This window comes from Pyrgilauda ruficollis, unplaced genomic scaffold, assembly GCF_017590135.1.
Source record: "Pyrgilauda ruficollis isolate IOZ18807 unplaced genomic scaffold, ASM1759013v1 scaffold8, whole genome shotgun sequence".
NCBI classification, from domain to species: Eukaryota; Metazoa; Chordata; class Aves; order Passeriformes; family Passeridae; genus Pyrgilauda; species Pyrgilauda ruficollis.
In genome coordinates, this window is record NW_024529932.1 from 13,452,099 (window position 1) to 13,474,954 (window position 22,856).

At 38.6% G+C, this 22,856-nt stretch overlaps 1 protein-coding gene across 2 annotated transcripts in view; it reads right to left on the bottom strand.

Moving 5' to 3' along the window:
• The window catches only part of FAT3 (FAT atypical cadherin 3), a 327,081-nt gene that overhangs the window by 91,512 nt on the left and 212,713 nt on the right, over positions 1-22,856 (bottom strand). The window contains exons 5-7 of one of the 2 annotated variants that reach the window (XM_041487250.1): positions 10,741-11,055; positions 8,630-8,840; positions 8,094-8,162 (exon numbers count right to left, since the gene is read on the bottom strand). In XM_041487250.1, the coding sequence (XP_041343184.1) occupies positions 8,094-8,162; positions 8,630-8,840; positions 10,741-11,055 (595 nt within the window). The remainder of the gene's footprint in view (positions 1-8,093; positions 8,163-8,629; positions 8,841-10,740; positions 11,056-22,856) is intronic. The other variant, XM_041487251.1, reaches the window with a different exon arrangement.

Genomic DNA, 22,856 nt, shown 5'->3' on the forward strand with positions numbered 1-22,856 from the left:
ACCTAAATTCTTTTCAATACAGAAAAACCTCTCACAAAGCATTGTTCTAATACTAACATCCCCTTTTCCTGTCACACACTGAATGCTGCAGCAGTGGGAAAACTCTCCTGAGTACTGAGTGAAATAAAGAAAAGAAAAAAATCTATTAACAAGTAAAATAAGGCTATAAATAATATAATATCAAATATAATTTCAGACTGAAGGGTTACAAGATTTGTCAGCCACAGCTACAGTTTATAAATTTGAACCACTCATTATTTTCAAAAGCACAGCACACACTCCCTGCTGATAAGCAGTTTTCTTACTTACTCATCTATGAAGTGTAATTTAGTATTAGTTGAGTCTGAAATTTTTGGAGGCTAGGGACAGGAAGAGGCGGGACACAACACTGCTGACAGACAAACTCTTAAGGTATATTCATAACACAGCAATTCAATGCCAACCCTGTTCTACAGTGACAAAAAGCCTTTCAAACCCCACTGGTTATGAGACTTGTGTAACAGCTGCTGAAAGCTCTTGAGATGAGGTCCACAGGTAGAAAAATATCCATCCTATTGACTTAGCTCTGGTGAAATATATATATGTAAAGAGAGATATATGTGAATGGCTGGCAGTGTCACAAAATGGCTCTCAAAATTTTAGGGCTGGGGGACTGAGTGGAGAAGAGGAGAGTCTTCCATGCTCTCCCATCTGCATGGTTTGCTGAACAGGAACTGGCATTATTCTCAGAAGCAGTCATGCATTTAGTGAGAGAAGAATTTTTTGACATTTAAAGAAGCTGAAGATTAGGAGGTAACACAGCAAAATCACAGCTCCCGAATTCCTAAAGTGAAGGAACTCTCACTTCTACCTCTTGCACAGGCTATTGCAAAGAAAGAGGAAGGTGGAAGAAACACTGCTCTATCCATTTTTGTCTTGAAAGACATTCAGAGATGGACAGAAGAAAATAGGAGGAAAAATAATAATGCAGGTGACTGCTGCAGAGGAAAGGCAGTATTGGTGAACTTCTGGCCACTGAAATGATCCAACTGTAGTAATTTCAGATGTGCCATCAGATTTCCACATGTTGAACAGATGTATGTACATATATACAGGTCTAAGCCTAATAGACGAAGTTGTGGTTTTCCAGGAAAACGTCGCCACTGGATCTGCTGTCATTTATGGCAGATATTGCTTACTCCTAACCCTCATTCTGCAACCTGTCCTTGATATTTAAGCAATAGAAAGGTATTTGGACACCAATTATATCTTGGGTGCTCTTTTTTTTTTTTTTTTAAAGTTAGCCTGGAAGAAAAAGTTTCTTTCTCCCAATTAATGTTTTAAATTGATTTACTTTAGAAAAATTGCACCATGAAAACCTCCTTTGAAGAAAAGAGCTTGAGATTCATGCAAGGAAATCTCAGCTGAAATGAAACTAGCCTTGGGACAGTAGGCACTTCACAAAGAGAATGTTTCATACTGATAACCATGAAAACAAAGTGCAAGTCTATACTTTGAGATGCTTAATAACCATCTTAATGAGCAATCAAAAATTATATGCTATCAACTGGCACACACTTCCAAAAAATCCTGCCTTTAAAACTTCCAAGAAGTAACATGGAAGGATTAGCTATAAATGTTTTAAATGACCTTCTGCTGGCTCAGAGTTGGGTTTTCAGGGCACCACATAGTCTGTTGCAAATAGACCAACTTCTTCAAGCCACTTTCATTAAGTGAAGCATACTCTTCCCCTAAAAGAAGAACTGAATCCATCATGTGAACTTTTTATACATTATTCACATCTTCCAAAACGGTCTAGTGACAAACAAATTAATCTTGGTTGCCAGTCACCCCAGCCTGTAACTAACCAGGCAATGCAGTCCATTTTACATTGAATCGTTTTCTATTAAACAAGGCAGAAATTGCATCAAACTGAGGCAGAGATGGATCAGAGAACATCCTGCTGTGAGATTAGTGATTATAATCTATTTTGGAGTGAAACCCTGAATTATTCATGATTCAGTCTTCTACATTTTAACAGACCATGGTCAGATGAAGAACCATGCAGATGGATTAACTTCTGGGAATACTACCTGAGATACTGGGTCCCACCTCTCAACTGCAGTACTAGAGGCAGCCTGCAAATGGTTTGTGCTGCTCTTTGGCCTCTGTATACACTCCATGCAGGTCCATACACGATAAATGCTTCTGAAGCTGCACTAAACACTGATGAATTAATGAATTACGTAAAAAAGTTAAACATTTGGAGTCTTACAGATGTGTTAAGTCTATGCAAGGCCTATTAGAAACATCCACCACAATCATCTTTGAAAGATGGGTGCTGGGTTGCACAAAGAGAGAGGCATCATTTGTGTGTAAAAACGAACAGGAGTCTTCTCTTTATAAGTCTTGCAGCTGGGAACTCCACAGGAAACCACTGCCATCCAAAGGTGGTCATGTAGATGTTGGAGGGCTGGAGCCCGAGGAGGTGACAGCTGAGGAGGTGTTGGCTTCTGGGATGCTGGAGGTTGTTTTCGAAAGTCTGACGCTTTGTCTGTACCAACCTTTTGGAAGTGAGCTTGTCTGCAGTGCCATGAGCTCCCAGAGTACCAGATTTAACAATTTTACTATTGTCCATTTAATAGTTTCTTTGATCACAATCTTCAGATGAAAGAGGGCTAAGGATGATGCCATTTTGTTCTGCTGCTGAGTTTTATTAATGTGAATTTTCATTACTTATTCCACTTTCCAGCATTTGGCACATGCTTTCCTTTTTACTGCCTACTAAACCCTGCTTTCAGATACAAGATACGTAGAAGCTGTCTTTGCTAATGTGCTTGCAATTGCATTAGGAAAGAAATATTTCAAATGAAGATAATACGTTGCGAGTTCCTCAGGCGCTTTGGGAAAATCAGTGACAAAGAAAGCAAGATGATTGCACTGACAATTTGGCTAGACAGGTCGTCCTGAGAAAGCATTTTAATACTGAGTAACTCCAGAGACATGTGGATTAGCTGTTGTCTATAGTATCATTTCAGGCTAAAATGTAATGCTGATACATCTTCAATACAATTTATAGACTTCCCTTAAAATAATCTGATTACACTGAAGCACTTTGAATAAGATTTCATGAAAAGTCCACATTACTTTAAATGCTGTCTTTGGATGAGAAGACTTATCATGTTGGAATGGTAAAAATTCATCCAGAAAAAAATTAATCCACTTTTTCTCTCTAATTGATTGTTAAGATTCCCAAAATCACCTAGGAGATAGTTATGTCTACACTCCAGACACTTGAAGTTAAGTGAGATGATTTCCACCCTTACTTTCTTGAGATTGATCTTAATGCTTTTGCAAAAGCCCTAGAAGTATTAAAGTTTTAGAACTAGTAACTTCTAGAACTATTAATGTTTAATGTAATCTAAAAGTGTGTTATAGTTTACATATGATTTTCCAATTCCAGCTGCTTTCAGTACAGCTGTAGAAACAGCCGCTGGTACAGAAGATCTTACTAGCTGGCCCTAACTACCACTCTCTAGAACAGTCTTTATTTTCAGTTTAACAGATGGTATAGTACAGTTAAGAAAGATCTCAGGAAACTGAACTGAGACACCTCTGAGACAACAAACTCTTAAGTTGCGTACTTGGTATAGAGTTGGTTACATTTTCTGTCTGAACCTGGACTTTTACCTTTGTTCTTAGCTTATTTTTTGGCTTCATAGTCACTATGAACAATTTTTCTTCTGACAAAAGTCCTGTATACTTTGGAAAGAATTGATTTTCCTTATAAAAAAGATACCTAAAAAACCCCAAACCACAGAACCTTGTGAGGCTAACAAGAGAGGTGCAACAGAAAGGCCAAGGAAAACTTGACCTATCAAAAGGGATTTCTGGGGGTTGGCTGAAGAATTTGCCTAAGGCAAGACACAATCCAAATCTTGCATTCCCACAGGACATAGGCTCTGCATCTCTGGCCCTTTCTAATTTCAGGGTTGGGGTTTTTAATTTTCAAGCATATTCTCCTCATATTGCATTTTTCTGCAAGCAGTTAATTTTTTGGTAGGGCTTTTCCTAGATGTGGTTCCTTTTTGGTATGGTGTGGAGCCTCCCATGTTCCTATCAGTTGATGATACACACTTTAAGATGGATCATGCTGCTGGGAAAAATAATTTTCTCCTTTGAGAGGAAAACATGTTAGCAAATCTGGAGGATGTGTAGGCAGACGAGTCTCATATGAGGACCTTTTTCCATATTTTCCAGGGGGACGATCAAAAAGGCTGGGATTGAATACCACCTCAGAAATATCTGAAGACTGCAGAGAATCAGACTTGCTCAGTCTTAGATGCAAAGATGGATCACACTGAGCTCTGGAGGACATCCCCAGTTAAAACACTGCTAAAACCTAGCAGGAGTCTTCTTTCACTGGCAGGTAGCAAACGACACACAATATTTTATGTTCAAAATTAACAGAGCCGTGATGTACGGCTATCCTCACACAAGTCTCATTTGGCCTACCATGCCATTATGGACAAATGGAGAAAAGAAATATGGGAAATTGTCTGATTTAGAGAACAGTCCTCTAAACCACATTTTCTCAGTGCAGAGAAGATTCTTACTTGTCTGTCCCAAAAAAAGCTGACAGCAGTGAACAGGGCCAATTGCTACAATAGTCACGTTGCTCAGGGAAGAGAATCAGAGCGAAACACAGGAAACTAATTCACCCTGAAACTCAGAGGTGAGGCTAAAGTACCTCTAGAATTTTCAGAAAAAGAAGCAAAGCCAAACTTTTAATTTCTTTTTTTTCAAAGAAGACGAAATAAACTTAATGACTGTCTCAAAAAACCAAAAATTCAACTACAGATTTTTTAAAATCATAACATAATAAATATTAGTAAAATTACAGGGAAATATTTATTCTTTTATGTACTATATAATGCTAAGAAGGAAGTAATGCAGACTCTGAATTTTAGATAAAACTACTATAAAGAGACTCAAAGCCTTGAGTTTGCTGCTAAGAAGCTGAAAGCAAGGGCATAAAAAGCAAGAAAGAAATCAAGAAGGTATTTTAGATAGTTCTCAGAAAAGATTATCCAAAGAAGGCTAGAGAGCTACATGTTTTTGACTTTAATGAAAACTTGCAGCACTATGAATTTAATGGACGATTAACTAAAATTAAGAGATATTAAAATTATTGGCATTTAAGCACGCTTGGTAAAAAGTGCTGATGTGGTTTCAAAGCTTGGCTGCTGTTATAAAGGCACAGGCTTGGGGAAGAAGCAAAGATAGAGGGAGGACTGTTTGGGGAACCAGAGAGATGTTGTGCAACATGCCACTTAAGCACAATCTAGCACCATGCAGCTTAGCTCCACTGTTAAAGTAGCCATCCCACCACTCCCATCAGTAACAAAGGAAAAAACAGAAAGGGCTCAATTTACCTGGTATAAATAAAGGTCTCTGACTTATCTGGGAGTTCCCATTGAAAATTAGTTTCTTATTAATAACTGAATAAATCTAATACAACTGATGCTTATGTCTTTCACACAGTGGAATGTGCCTGAATTGAGAATAGTATTGAATGCAGTCTGAAAACAGAAACCAAGTATGACATCTCAACTATTCCCAATTAAAGAAACAAACAATCATCCAAGTATCCTGTTCCTCTCTAGTCTATCAATGGAAAATGACCTTCCTGCCTCCGTGGCATCTTCCTCCCTTGGAGCTGATTAACTCAAGAACTTAAACAGCTACCTAAGGTATACATAATTAAGGTGCAAAGTTAGGCAGACAGGACACTTTATAGCCAAACTTCATCTGCTCTCCCTCTCTTTTTTTTTTTCGTCTGGGAGAGAGTGGATGTTATGCATTAAAAAAGAGATCGTCTGGAATTCCAATGCCCATTTAGTTTGAAAAGGTCATAAAGATAAAGGTCAAGCTGCAAACTCTATATTAAACCATGTCTCTACATAAACCTTCAGGGGTTTTGTTGACATTACTGTGAACTATGCACAGAGGTTCAGAATCACGAAATACCAGATGGAGCAGGATCAGGTCTGGTTTTACAGCAGCACAGAAACCATCTCTTGCATCAGCAGTCACACACAGCTTTCTGTATATGACAATTAACTTCTACAAATACCCCACGTCATTCATTGGGCTTTTCAGCACAAGACCTCAGTGCTGATGATATCAAGGAACAATGAAAAAAAGTGGGGTTTGACACTGGCTAAAGGCAGCAATAGTTATCTAAATACACAGTGTTCTGTCTGTAAAACCCTAAGGATGGGTTTTGTCTTTGCTCCTTCCATACTGAATGTCTGGAACAACAAGGTCTTCTGCATGACCAGGATTGTTGGCTATTCCTGTTGCAGAAATTGGTGCTGTTGGGAGTGCAATTATGTGTAACAGCAGCAATATTTAATGAAAACATTCAAATGGTAACAGAACCAAACTGGAAGGTCAGGGTCACCAATTTCTCATTAAATCTAGGAAAGCTCTGTCTCACTGACCTCTGCAATGATGCAGCATCTTGCAGCTTCAGAAGCTACAGCCTGTAGGGAAACCATTAGAATTGTTTAAATAGGGAAAATTTTCTAAAACATTTGAACCGGTTTAGGCATAAAGGCCACACTAAATGACAGAGGTTAAAAATTCCTAATGTTCTCCCTATCATCTGTGTTTGGTAGGCAAAAAATCAAATATCAGTATAAGGCGTTGCTTGATTGAAAGTGATTCTTAATAATGAAAAAGAATATAGTGGAAGAGCAAGGGCTTCCCCTCAGGGCAGCATTTTAATGAGAGTTGGTCAAGCTGCCATGAAAATGACCAGAAGTCCAGCAAAAGGTTCAAATAGGAAAAAACTGTCAAAAACATCAAAAAAGATGGATTTGTCTTGGGAGGAAAGGTTCAGTGAAGAAGGGAATAGAAATGTAAACATTAGCTTATAAACTGCATGTAGCATACTGAAGCAACCAAGGAAATGGCAGGAAAACTGTAGAAAAGATATGCTGTCCTCCCCCAGGAACTAGCAGGAACCCCAGAACATGGTAGCAGGTTTGGGTTTAATTTTAATAAGATTGGCACATCAGAAACCGTGGTACAAATTCAGAGAGGAATTCCTCAGAATGCTGCTTCTGTCTTTCATCTGCACAAATTGGCAATAAAAGGTGGATGAAAACGACTCTGACAGACCCTTTCTCCTGTGGTCCCTGTCCTTCCTGTTGGCTAAACCCATCTGCAAATAACTATATTGAAATGGGAGCCAGGCTCAATCCCTGTAAATAAAGACTGCTGATGCACACTTTCTGCTAAATCCATGGCAAAAGCTTTTTGTTTCTCTAATCTTTCATACAGCATTTGCTTTATAACCCTTCATTTAAATAATTACACTTTGTGCAGATGAACTGTTTTGCATCCAAAGGTATGCAAACACTACATACAAGCATCTGCAAATATTAAGAAGCACAATAATTTTCCAGGGGAAATTCTCACTTTTGAGATGTTAAATGAGTTATTTTAAATGACATTAACTGAATCAGCAGCAGAAGTGGGAAAGAAATGCTTAGGAACATTGACTCCCATTTCTCTGCTTCAACCAAGTGAGACCCTTTGCTCCCTGTCATTTTGGCTGCTAATGGCATTTCCCTGCAATTTTAAGACTTCTATGGCTTCTCCTCCTTTTTACTAAGGATGCTTTTCCCGCCCTATTTTTATAAGCAATTTTATGTAAGGCAATTTTGTGGTTGAAATCTCACATCAAAACACATTTCTCTGTTTCAGCTTGCATTCAAGACAAACTTTTGGTGTCTCCATTTGTAACCCATATGTTGAGGCATCCCATTCTGTTTCACAGTTAAATGGATGGCACTGGACTGTGAAAAGTTTGAATTAATTATTTGTGATAAACTGTGGAAAATCCGTGAATAAAATGATAATAATTGGACACAAATACGGTTAAAGCTGTCATAGAAAGAAATGCAGCACATCCATGTGTCGCATCGCATCCTGTCACAGGCACTTATGAAAGATGTAATATAAATTGTATCAAAAAAACTTGCAAAAAATAAAAGGCAGCCTGGATAGTTGTATTTTAGCAAATGTGTTTGCACTAAGGGTACCTTCTGTTGAACAGTTCTGCCCACAAGCTGTCTGTAGAATATAGAACATCTCTCGAGCATGCTTGCCACCTTGAAGCAGGGCAGTCGGAAGCAGAAAAAAAAGAACAGAATGCAGAAAAAAAGGTGAAGAAAGAGAGAAATGAGGGACAGCAAGTCTAAGTACCATAAATACATTTAGAAATGAGATTAGCAAAGTATGACAATAGAATTCAAATGACAGACAACATTAAGATTGCAGTAAATAACATAGTACAAAAAAAAAAACAATTCAGCCATACAGCGCTCTTTTTAAAGCTTAGCTAAAGAGTCATAACAAAAGCAGGAATATTATTATTATTATTATTATTATTACTACTACTGTTATCACTATATTAAAATAGCATTTTCATTTCATCATTAGGAAAATGGATTTAACTGGGGGGGGTGGGGAGGGAGGTGGGGAGACAGTTCATGGTTAGTCTTCTTGCTCACAAAACTGCACAGCCAAGTGCTTTGCTTCTGGGGCGTCCTCCTGGCACCGCTGGCTCCCAACTTACCGACGATATCGAACCAGAGGGGGATGTTAGAGGGCTGCACAGAGACCACCCCGACAATCTCGGTCACTTTATCGCTCTCCATGACGGTGAAGTTGTAAAAGGGCTCGTCGAAAGTCAGGGGCACGGGCGAGGGCACAGGCTTTTTTATCCACTCAATATGGAGACGGGCAGTGGAAGATTTTTGGGGCCGGCCATTGTCCACTGCTTTTATCTGGCAGGCACAAAGAAAAGAGGGCTCAGGCTGAGCATCCCGGCTTGGCAGTTCAGAACTAATGCTACTGTAGTGCGACGACTGCTTGGAAAATGGCCTTTGTAACCTTTTATGTAAAATCCCACAAAAAAACCCCAAAAAAACCCGACAAATGCTTATTTCTCAATTCTCACTATTTTTTTTTCTTTTGCATAATGCTTTGACTTTTCACTGAAAAAGGTGATTTTAAACTGAAATGTTTTGTTTAAGAAATGCTGGTGTGAGGCCACCTGCAGATGCAATTCGAACACTCCCCACACAGATCCTCCTCTCCAGAACCAGCTTTGCTCTGATTTTATCTTGCACCCAGCTCCCTCTTGCAGCAAAGCTGGAAGCTTTGTAATGACCCTTTGTAACACCACGCATTTGCAAAACGTGCTCACCCAGAGCATGTTTGACTGCTTTCAAGTGGCATCTGTGTTGCAGATAAGTATTCCCTATATTGCCTTCCTCAGGATCTTTAATTGAATTAAATAAGTTTCAGGTCATTTCCCTCATTCTCCATAAAAAATATAATTCAAAATATTGTCATGTTTTCTTTCTCCTCTCTGTCAAGTTCATTAAAAATTGCTTTACTTGGTGCTATTTCTTTTTATTATAAAGTCTTCTAGAAAGATGGATAGGCTTGATCTTTGTGACATGCTTTATGGATTTAGCATAGCAAAGACAAGATGAGCAGCAACAAACACTGAGCTTAAGAAAATTCTGAATGCAGGTTACAAAATGGGTGCTTCGGTGGATAACATCAATGTTAACAAAATGTTAACCTTTCTTTTTAAAAAGGTAATGTTTCTGGCTATATAGGTCTCTACTGGTATAAATATGCCATTAAAATACCTTTTAAAAATGGGAAATACTTTATTTTTCTGAGATATCATGCCCTACTTCTTCCTCTGGAAATGTGTTAAGTGTGTTTGATACTAACACTCGTCACTCTCCATTCCAAGCAGGCAGGCCCTTTGTGAAAAGATACTGAGGGTGTGATGAGCAGTTTCTAGTTAGAAAATCTTCAGTTGTTGCATTACAAGAAGGCTCACATCTCAAACATGACTTTGAGGTCGCCAGAGGTAAAAGCACTCACTCACTCAAAGGCTGCTCTACTGATTCCTAGGTATTTCTCAATGTTTTGTTATTTATTAATTTTCCAACATTATGAAGGTAACCCACTTCTGTAAGATACATCACTTCCAGATGTCAGACCATGGACCTCTGACATTTTTATTTCAGCTCCTCAACTACAACTTGTTGGCTTATACCTGCACATGAAGAGTGCACATTCCAGTCTTATATGGCTTTATATCAACTCAATCATATTTTATTCCCCCTTCCTTCACTTTCACTGTACGGTTAGAGTTCTGAAAGAAGAATTTTGACTGAGCTTTCTTTTAACTGAAATTGCTTCCACAAAACAGAGTACACAGTGTTCCTCCTCTCTTAGATGCAGCCACCTAACTGGGACAGTAGGTGCTCTCTGTAAGGGCAAACAGTTGTGTCCACACCAAAATTAAGTACCCATCTGTAGCTCTACCTGCCCTGGCCAACATGATACAACTTTGGGAGCAGACAAGTACTTGGTCTTCATTTCTGCATATTCAAGGGAATGGCTCATGCTAACAATTTACAGGCTGACGTCACACACCGAGAATATTTCATGACCTGCAATAGCATGAATGATCTCTCACACTCAGTTTTTTGGCAGTAGTTTTGTGTATGAATACTAAATTTCTTAATTTAGGTCTTACATACAGGGCATGAACACAGTTATATAGTCCTCTTTATACAGGAGGGCCTATTTCTTAAAAAAAAGGAAAACGGAAATCAGTCAAATCATGAGTTTGTGTGTCAATGAAAGAGTGCTTACCGTTAAGATGTCATAACTCCCTGCTGTGAACTGCTTTCTGGAAGAAACCATCCCTGTTTTGGGATCAATGAAAAACTTCCCATCATCGTTCCCATCCACAATGCTGTACGAGATCTCTGCATTAGGGCCTTCGTCTTTGTCAAAAGCAAAAGCTCTGTAGATGGGCTCCCCTCTTTTCTTACGGTCCCTCTCCGGCAGCTTGATCTGATAGACTTTCTCTGGAAACTGCGGTTTGTTGTCATTCTCATCCAGAACCTGCACCACCACCCAAACGGAGGATTGCTTGGGGGATGTGCCCCCATCTGAGACGGTTACCTGAAAAACAGCAGTGCCAGTTATTCCCAACAGCCACAGCGGACCTCCAGAAATTGGAGAAAAACATAATAAAACATAAGGAAATGCCTTGCCTTCCCCAAAGCTAACCTGAAGTTTACAACATTGTCTGTGTACACAATACATAATTACTATAAACATGCTCAGTGCTTAACTCAATTTGTCCAAAATGGCAAATCCAGGAATCCAGATTTTTTACTTCTGAGATGAACGTGGAATAAGGAACCGGCAGACTAGGAAGCTATTTCTCAAAACATTAAATCCTTTTATCTCAAATTCTGCAAGTTTATCTCAGAAGAGAGAACTGGAATTAACTCATTAATCAGGGATCCCTTCATTTTTGGCATACATATTTTAAAGTTTCTTCTGCCATGGAAAGAATTTGAAAGATGCATTTCTTCTTAAACCCGAAAAGAACCTCTGTCATTTTTTTTCCCATTAATTATTTGGAAATTCTTAAACAACAAAAGGATTTCTGTCAGCTCTTTTCATTCATTACCCAAGATGTGACAGCTCATTAATTCCAAACCTGCTTTATAAGATTATAAGGAGCACAGAGAGGCAGGTAACAAAAAATTTCTGCTGCATTGTATAGAGAGTGCACTGTGCTGCCAGAAACATGTAAGAAATAAAATCTTTGAGATGAAAGTTAATTAGTAATTTAGCTGCAACTTAAACAGAATTACTAATAATTTTCAATCTGAAACACTATGAAAATGAAATGATTCAAGATCAACAAACCCTCAAGAGATTTAGTAATATGCCTTCAAAATGAAATCAATATGTTTCAAACTTCTCCCTCAATATTTCGATTGCAGTATTAATGAGAAAGAAATAAGGCAGAAAGTTATTTTTGTTTGCATGAAAGAAGTTCAAATTTCATTTTCAACTACATATGGTAACATCCCAAATCCCACAGTAGCAATTTCTGATGATAGTGAGCCAAGCTATTACATATCCTTCTCTGCTCATACTGATCACTGCACATCGATTGGTTTGCTGGTAACTTTTTGATGTTTTATTTTTCCTTAAAAGTTCCTCTGTTCCATTGCAAATACTATAGTCCTGATGTCCAGTTGTTAGGCAAAGCAAAATTTTCTGGGAATAATACCCCTTGGCATTTTCCCATCCTTGTGTAAAGTCTAAACTTAGAGTAACCCCAATTTAACACTGAGATCAGCAGAAAAATCGTGTTTTCTATGAGAAAGGTAAAAGACATTGTCCCTTTCCTGTATTTAACTATGTGTTTTGAAACTGATGTAGTGGAAGGGAGCAGACTGACAGCCTCAGGGACTGAAACAGCTCATTTACAGAAAAGTGAGGAGCATGGCAACGTACAGTGGCAATGTAAATTCCCCAAAACAGTCCAGAACCCACTTGGAGAGTGGAACCCATCCTCCCTACAACACATACCAGTCTCAGGCCTCTTTCTCCCAAGACTGGAGTAGAGTTTCCCGAGCGCTGAGTCGCTTTGGCAATTAGCAATTGTTGGGATCACCACTGCTGTGATGGGGACAGCTGTTTGCAGAGTGCTGGATGGGGATCAGACCCATCCTGCAACGTGACATCTGCCAGTCACCAGCACAGGGGTGTGGGAAGAAGACCCACACCATTACCAGTGTGCTGAGCCATCCAGTTCCCACTACCAACACTTTCCAAAACAGCATTTCTAGCGCTGAAAGGCTGTACACACAGCTGTGAATCTGCCTTTCCACACAGTGAGAGCCACGCCACCAGGGACCTCAGCCTCTCCACTTCATTGATGATCCCCTCTATTTCTGCTCTACTGTGTTGCAACTGGCCAAGCTCTAGGCAAGACCACAAGTTAACAAAGGAAAACTGATTTTTGCGTTCCTCCAGAGATGGTCAAATAACCATTGACGACAGGCAGTACAGGCTGTATTGCATGGAAACAATCAGAGACACACTAACCCAAACTCAAAAAATATCAACAAAATGCTTTTTTAGGGAGTAATGTTTTTGCATTAAAAATACTAGCGAGATTCTGGAAACTCTTGTTCTCTGAACAAATACAACTTTTTTTTTTTTTTTTCCTTAAAGGCATTTTCTTCAACCTGCTAGCGGTAATCAACAAAAAAGGTGTGTGAGTGAGATAAAGGGTTTACAACCAACTATGTCAATAAAATCTATGAAAACCACAGTGGCATAAACAGTCAAGCAACTATGATGAAAAAACCCTACCTAAGTCAAAAAAGAAGTGAAGCATCCTTCTGTCTTACCAGTACATTCTCACAGTTTGTCACTTTACTGCTGAAATCCTGACTAGCATGGTGTTGTGGCAGCAAATATCTGCTTGCATTTGTTTGTTTTGTAAGCCCAAACTTGGGGGGAATCTATTTCATAACAGAAATGTTGCACTGAAAATATCTGCTGACAGCTAACAGGAAAGAGTAATGGCAATAATACAAAAAGACAATTAATTAATAAAAAATAACGAAAAATGGCCTGAATTTAGTAAATTCTACTTGGGCTAAAACTTTACATCCCTGGAGAGGGAAGTGTTAGGTACCAGCTAAGCCTTTTTTCTTTGGGAGACACTCAAAACTTTTCAAAATTTCAGGATGCAGCTCCACTCAAAAAGCTCTCAGTGCCAGACATAGGAGCTCTCTCTTTGCAAGCATGTAAATTAATTAAGCCTCCCTCACACCAGTGATGTAATTATTTCCCCAACTGTAAATCTGCACCCTGGCTGAGCCCTTTTCCACCCATAAACAAGGTAAAAGAGCTGCAAAAATTTCCTCTTCATACAGAAAAAACCCACCATGGGTTAACAACACATTAAAACAAACCAAGAAACTGCTGCCAGTTCAGAATTGTTCCCAGACAAAAACAGGGAGAAGAAGAGAGTCATTCAGCACATCGATCTGCAAATACCATTTCCATCAGGACACGGTATCACACCAGCACATAGGGGCCCCTCTAACCAAGGCAATTTCAATCCAAACATTACCACAGTTCTTAGCTAAACCCTTAAACAGCTGGAAATTACAGTAAAAAGTAACCAGGGAGGGGAGGGAGGTTAGGATGTTCATAGGACAAAGCTAATTCACAGCTGGTATCTCTGGAAATGCAAAAGGCAGATGTGCAAGGCACAGGAGAGCTTGCAGGAGAGAAGCTGTAATTTAGGACCAGTGAGGTTCTTTTGTTTATAAAGCTACAGGTAGCATGGTAGGAAAAAGAACACAGAGACGAAAGGTAATGCAGATGAATAACATCTGAATGACATCTGTCATTCATCTGTCAGTCTGAGACAGACTGTCTCAATTACACCCTTGTCACGATGTGCCATTGAAAACCCAACAAGAGGTGACTCTCACAGTAGTCAGTATGGGAAAAGGGTAAGGACAAAATCATGGCTTTCCCAGCAGAGATGAGGAACAGCTGCTTGGTCAGCATGTGGTGAACACCTTCTTCTGCCTGTGTGATGAGTCTGGTATCCAGATCCAACTGCTGCAGACAAGCTGCTGCTTGACCTTATGCAGCTGAGATGGACCAGAACAGTGCCTGTCCCCTCTGCTGCACTGGTCAGATATTGCTGCACATGCTGTGTCAGGACAGCCTAAACAGAGAATAAAACCTAAACAACCTCCCAAAGCTGGGATACAGCCATGAAAGCAGCTGAATTTGGACTCCCTGACTAATCAGACAAAGGGTTGGTCCATTCAGTGAGGGTGGAATGTCTTAAAAGGAATGTGATTACATATTTAATAGGGCCTGAATGCAACAGACAACAAAAATAATATGAACTATTATATATTTTCATGGTGAAATCCTAAGCATCTCTGCTGTTTTCTCAAAATCAGTTCCACTACAGTTTTCTCCACAAAATGAGCATTTTCCTCTAGGAATCTGTATCTATCCATTGGCTTTAATGCTTATGACTTAACCGAAATACGTCTGTCAATACACATACAGCTACTGGTTACCTGGGAATTTCTTTGCTAAAGTAACACCTCCCTTACAGTCACAGCTCCCTTACAATGTTTCCTTTAGCAGAATGGACTAGGACAAGGCCTCCTCAAATTCCCTTTACTTCTATCAGATATGCATTTTTTGAGAAAAATTCATTAAAATATCTCCTTCTGCAACATATGACAAATTCAGTATAATAACAGAACTTTCTCTCCAAGCAAAACAATTTCCACTTCTGCAGGATCTACTTCAGCAGGTTTGGTCTATAGACATTAACACTCCCTTCCCTACAGGACTGAGAGATATTCATGTTTATGTTCATGTCCACAGAACAACTACAAAGGGATTTCCATAGAAGTGGACCTTCTCAGTGAAAATAAAGACTGACACTGACTGTTAACATCCCACAGCTGTAATGTTAGATGTGAGAATTTCTTCTTTTTCTGACTATGGAGAAGGCATGGAGGAAACATCTACTGTGGAAGTATTGCCTCATAATCCAGCCTAATGCAGCCTAGCAGACCTCAGCAATGATCACAAAAGGAATTTTGCCTTGAGATAGTCACTCCTCCTATGAGTCAGACTGTGACACTTATTGGAGAAGGTGTAGTTCTTGAATCTTTCAGCATACAGACACAACTGTGAGGACCACCCTCCTGAATTAAGAATACTATATTGAATCTCATTAACAAAAACTCATGACTTCCAAGGTAATTATTAACTCAGCTGGAGGGAGTAGCTAGCAGGGATGTTACTTCAACAAGTACAAGACAATTAGCAGGTGTTTAATGTGAGTCATCAAGCCTTGAGAAGAACAAGTATCTTCTTCCATATCATTCTTTGGCAGGAAGAAGTACTTAACCTACCCAATATTTAAATTATGAGGAACTGTCACATCACTGTCATTAGCATTGCAAAAAGCTGAAGATTCCATATTTGCTTGTTTATTTTTTTAGTGTGATAACTGCTTAATGCAAAATAAAGTGAGCTAAGATGTTCATGCCTCATCAAAGTAGCGTGCACAACGAGGTTTTCAGGTAAAAGTCTCTCCCTTCCCCCAACAAGAAATGCTAATTTTGCTTCAGAAAACCTTAGAAAAGAGAATCTGGTTGAGCTACTGAAGGCAGAAAAATGATCAAAGGAAGCGGGAGAGTTAAGGCATACCCCTGCTGTTAGTGACTAATGGGTTTGTTTTTTCTGCCAACGTGTAAACGAGCTGCAATGCCTATTGTAAATCTCTGGAACTCAGCCTGAGTAGGAGAAGTGAAAGATTGTAAAGGAGCTCATCGAGGGATGAATACAACTTTAAAGTCAAATGCACTGAATTACTATCTCTGCCAACTTCAGAGAGAGACTAAACTCGTGGCTCAATTCTTACAAGGAAATATTTTTCTGAAATGCATGCTGTTACTGAACTACATGTCAGATTATTGCTACAAAGTGAAGGCAGTGTAGCTCAAAGACATACAGAATACGAGAGAAAAATTAATGTACTTATTTTTTCTTTTTTCTTCAGAATGAATACTCAGTTAGTTGTAGCGAACTAGATACCTTATCTTTCTAATCCTTTATCTAGCAACTGTGAGAAAGAAATGGTTAAGTGCTTATTTCTCTTATTCCAATAGGATGTGGTGCTGTCCCAAAAGACAAATCATACTTCTTGTCCAAAAGAGTTCCAATCATACCAATACGATCCATCTTTCCTTATTTCCTTTACAACGCGATAATCTGGGAATTCTTTGTTTGTAAAAAAAAAAAAAATAATACATTCACTCTGGCCAGGTATGAGAATAAATAATTTAGAGTACATTTTAAATAGAGGTTATTACTGACATAAACAGTCTAGGTGTTTGATTAGGAATGTCAATGGCTTCCAGCCACACTCAAGCTAGAAAACGATGCATAATAGTCTGTTAAACCATTTGAGAATTAACGATGACATCAGGTAATTTCAGTGCTGTATTGCCAAAAGACAGGAAGAAAGGAAGGAAGGCAGGCTTTTTCATTTGGAGTTAAATGCTCCCTGTAGTATTTGCAAACCTAAATATTAGAAGAGTGCACTGAAGAAAGCCTTAGAGGCTTCAAATCTTTTGTCAGACTCAGAATGCTGAGACCAGTAGATGGTAACCAAAGATCTGGCAGAATGCAGTATCAGAATGCATTATTTAAAAGTCCAAAACCACCACTACTACTACTTCTATTACATTTATCCTGTGTCACATTTTATTCTACAAGCTTTTTGGAAACAGAAACAGTAAACAAGTCTCTGTAAAGAAACTAAAGACTTATATTTCAGATTTAGTAGCAATAAAAGGAAGAATCTGCATAGCTCTTGACAGTGACCCTCTAAAAGAAAAATAGCAGTTTTCCACCAGCATTGCTCTTAAAGTTCATTAGAGTTTGGAGATATTGATGACCTTTGTGCATCAGACTTTATTTACAGTGTTCTTCAATCAATAGATGCTAAGTGCAGAACCAACCGTTAGTCCATTAGATTCCCAGCAAACAGAGCAGCCTGTCATGTGTTAAAGGAAACTCCTTCAGGTGGCCTCAGAAAATACCTTCTCCTTCCTTTCCCTGAGTAAAAAGAAAACTATAATCCTTAGGAATGTCAAGCTCATATAATTTGCATTTGATGAAATGCAGATTAAACTTTGTCCAGAAGTGACTCTAAGGCAGTCAAGAAATCCAGAAGTGCCTCTTACTTCCACCAGTGGAATTAAATACAGAAAAGCTTTACCTCTACTGTCTAACTGTACCATACAGTCACATAAGATTCAGCAGAAATCCTCTGGTAAGGAAAAGCATTGCTCAAGCAGGACTTTTTCTGACCTTCTAGGTGATAACAGCACCTCGAAACTGCATGTATCATAGCCCATATCCCATGTTGAGGAGTTTGCAAAGTTTGCGAAAAGAAGATTGGAAAATTTGAGATGATCAATGTAAGAACATCAACCTCAGTCTCCAAATAACAATTGTAAAGGTCTTTTGAGTACATTATGAGCTTCCTCTCTTTGCTCATGAAGCTACATGAGTCTTGCTAAATATATAATAAAGAAAGACTTGAAAAGCAGAAGAATTTACTCCAAATTGTCCCCTGATAGTGCCTGGCAAAGGATATTTACCCACCTTCAGACTGGCACTTTACGAACAAGATAAAGTATGATACGCAATTGCTTAAAAATTATTTTTAAGGCATATGAAACCTCTTTAGAAACAACCTATCACTAAACAGAAGTATAACTACCATCATAGCCCTTAAATGAGAAAGAAGATAAAAGTTGCCTATTGATCTTCACAGTAAACTTTGAAGAAGGTGTTTAGCTCCAGCTGAAAGTGAAGATTACAATCTGAGAGTTTTGTGAACAGAAAATGAATAGTCAAATGTGAGAATATTTCACTTCAACAGGATTTAAATAACATAAAGTTTGCAAATCAAGATATGCATGCAGTTTAATGTTAGTAGTACTCTCTATGTCAATTTTAATCTGATTCATACCTCAATATCTACTTCAGCCATTTGTGGATTTTGCTTTTCTTGTGAAAAGAAACACCTGTGATTAAATATTGGTAAGTTCCCCTCTATCAGATCTTCCTCTACAGATAATGCCCTTCTCAAAAAATCTTATCTTAGCACTCAGGAAATACAGTAGCTCTCTTTTTGTGCTTCAAAAGAGGTGTGCATCAACTTGTAAGCTCACCACACTGCTATTTTCTCAAAGATTCAATTACTCTTCATTTTCTATCCACAAAAGTTACTTGATTCTCATCTTCACAATAAGGAGGAACCAAACACCTTCTTCAGTTTCCCCAAAATGCAGATTGTTACACATCTCCAAACTTCCATTTTTTCATACTAGACCAGTCAATATGTGTAATCATATAAGAAAAACATTCTGGCTATTAATAAAGACAGAATATGTTATCCATGCTTCCAAGATATTTTTCTACTCTTAATAATTTATATTATGCTTTAACTATCAACAGACATACCCTGCTCAAAAAATATGTGCTGATTTATTGCCAAAATTTAATCAAGCTATAGTACTAGTCAACATGGAGTTAACTAATCAACAGCGTTTACTTTACATCCTTGTTTGGGTGTGCAGCCGTGTCAGTTCGTAGCACAGGTCCCCAGATATCAAAACTGACAAGGAATTAACTCCCAGCTCCTTCAGCAGAAACTCCTGGATGCAGAGCAGTTGTGGGGCAATAGCCCTCCATCTGTCTGGCACTAAGTCAGCAGCACTGCCTCATGCTAATGTGGTACAAGCTGCTGAAGGTCCTCTAGGAAAAGGCATAGTGCGAAAGAGCTTGCTCTGTACACCCTTAAAAATATTGTGGCAGAAGCTTCTGTTACAACAAAGCAATAACTTCAACTGAGACTTTCAGTCTTCAAAGGGAAAAATCGTCTTGTGTCCTAAACTATAATATTAAAACCTACTTCTAAGCAATTTTTGTCATACTGACATCCACTGCCCTCTGATGTTGGATGAAACATCCTCAGGTGAGGCTCTGTGATGGTCAGTTTCAAAACAATATTGCTGTTCCTGAGGAGGTAAAATGTTTATTTGGCCAGCAATAAGATGAAAGATACACACTGTAGTTCTTTAGATTTATCTACTTTATAGGAACACTGCATATACTGCATATACTATTTACTTACTTTATAGGAACACTCCAAATTCTATGCTTCTATATAAAGCAGAACCAGGGCTTTCCAAAAGAATGGCAGTTTCTTTTTTTTTCCCTCAGCAACACTTGGCTGTGCTAACAGGGGATGACACCACCTTGTCTCTGGCCAAAAATCAGATTAAGATGCATCCAGCCCCATCTCCAGCTCCTCCTCCAGACGTTCTTCCCCTGTCATCCACTTGCAGCCACCTCCACCCACCAATAAACTGTTTGTGCATCTGTGCTACGAACAGGGCTTGAAATAATCAGGGTTTAAAATGAACTGCCAAAAGAAAACAAATCCCCCCAAAAGGCAGATAGCAGTGGACAGTGGCAACAAGAGAGCAAAAGGAGCCAGCTCCCCGAGCCAGGCTGGGGCAAGTTCATGAAGATGTTTGGTCACTGAAGGAACATGCATTGTAGAACTACAATTTTAGTGATTAATTCCGCAATTTTACTACAGATAGAAATTTAGAGTCCACCCCTCAAACTCCCCTCCCCAAAAAAATCTCTGTCTTTGAACTCATCACTTACCAACAAGCCTTTGATCAATACCAAAGCAGGCAAAGCCAGAACCATTAATATTAACGTAAACGCTTTCGTGTCCCATCAGTAATGCTGAAAATACCCAATTTTCATCTTACACTGTTTTTCCACAATATGCAAGAAATGAGTGCTCTCCATCCACACTCACAGGTAGAAAGTTTCAAAGACAGTTTTACAGCTAACAGACGGATGAGTAGCCTCTGAAATTTAAATGCAATTGAGTTTTTTCTCAGTAAAAAATGAAACTTCCACAGTTTTATGTTAAAAATAAAGCTTACCCATTAGAAAACTGATAAATAAAAAATTGATTTTGTAGCTGGGTATAAAATATATAAATCAGACTTTTAAGCTATACAGGCTTTTCCCAATTTTTTAATATCCTTTAGAGATATTTTAAATTGCAAGAAGCAAAAAATGTACGGCTTAGGCCTCAGAAATTTATCTGCGTTTACTGAATAGTCACCCAGGAAGACTGCAGTGACTGTTTTCATTAATAAAAAAGGGAAAAAAAATAAAGAAGATATGATTATTTTTGCGATATTCAAGTTATTTGACAGTAATTTCTTTGGATATCAAGGATGTGCAAAGTAAAATTTTAATCAAATTAGAGGACAATATCATAGCGATTATTCATGCATATTTGAATAAAGTAATTTTTGGAGTCAGATGAGGATTACATCCTAAAATATCTTACAAAATAGTATAAAAATTCTCAGAAAATCAGTATGAAAAGTAATTAAAATAAGGTGAAGGAGATAAGCATGAATAAGGAGCCTCGTTGTTTGGGTTCTTCCCAAGGCAGATTTTTTAATCACAATATCATCCTGTTTTTGCCAGACCAGGTTAAAGTAAATCACATCAATAGATGCTTTGATTTTAGTTATAAAAAGTTCTACTTGACTTCTTGATGCCTACTTCACAACTTTCTGTTACAAATCAATTTTGGACAGATAAAAGGCATTAATTGGGCCATATTTAATCACACTTTCATCTAACAGGCAACACAGACAAGCCTTATTATCTCAACCTCTACTTGTCTTTGATTTTATATGTCCTGTAAATATCTACTAGCTAATTTATATTGGCATGGGGTCAATCTTACAATCTGGTTGAGAATCAATCAGCACGGGGGAAAAAATGAAGATTCCAATTTGGAAATAAAACTCACATTCTTGGACTGACCACCTTTTTTACTTTTTCCACATTGATTTCCCAGCTTGGAAAACTCAAACTGGAAAATGGGCTCAGATGTTATGTCCAGTACAAAGATGTGAAACTGAAGTTCAGGTAACTGTTCTGGTGATACAGAATGAGAGCTATCATGCCCTTCACTGAAGGGTGCAGCAGGACTCTGTGTTTCACTAGACACAGTACAAACCTTGCTCTTTCTCACTAGACAAGACTGACGCAAGACAAGCGTACCTTTAAGGACAGGTTCACTGTAATCATCTTTTTCACTAAGTCAGTTTAGCTCTTTTCTCAGCTCTGGTGAATCTCTAAAAATCACCACAAACACCTGAGAATAGTGTCAGCCTCCCCAGCCATGCTGTGGACGGTGGGGTACACAGATACTGCACAACTGGAGACACACAGAGCTAGTGTAAAGACAAATATTACCCTAATGAACCACTCCTATGTTGTCTGAGCAGCCAAATAATTACAGACACCTTCTTGGTAGGGAAGCACTGGCCAGCTGTGAAACCCTCCGACTCAGAAATCAATGGGAATTTTCCCATTGATTTTGGTGAGAACAGGGTTGACTTTGGTGAGAACAGGGTGGCAGCCAGAGCTCAACAACCTGATTTCAGTAGTTTTAATTTTCATTGAGCTTTTGCCCAGCCCTGGGCTTCAGTTGTATGAGTACCCGAAAGCTGTGAGCCTTCAGCTAAAGGGCAAGGAAGGTGTGCACCACTGCAGCATCACCACTGTGCGCCTGATAATTGACTGGCAACAATCTTACGCAGCGCCCAGGCTAATGTGGGATTTTCTGTTTGCTTTACAGAAACAGCAATTTCACACGAAATTATTTTCTTCAGCACGACTTTTTTTCCCTGTTGGTTCAATCTGTTACACACATAGCCAGTGATACTGTGAACAGCGATGTATATGAAAAATTTTCAGAATGTGTCAAGACCATACTGCCAACATAAATAACTAGGTGTGTGTATGGGAACAAAGTCATTTGGGGGTAACGATACAACAGGAAAAGCTGTCCCCAAGTTTTAATATCCCAAATGTGTTGAAAAGAAAAAATCCTGTCCCAAAACCTTAATTTCCCAGAGTAACACTTGGAACACATTAAAATGTTCAGGTTATTAATATTAATTAATCAATTAATATTATTATAATTAATTAATTTCATAGTGCCTGGAGTCCTGGAAAGGGATCTTTATGTGTTGGAATAATAACAAGATGGTATTCTACTCCTGCAGCGCGGGAGGAATTTTAAAAGATCACAACTTTTAAAATATTCCTAGCACTTTCATTCTTCTGCAGAATTAGTCTTTAACATGCATTTGAGTTTTGTAGCCACAGGATGGCATTCACTGCTGTGCAAAGGGTCAATAAAATGTAAAATGTGAGTAGAGCTTAGGAAGTATACTTTTTTTTCTGTGGAAAGGAAGTATTTA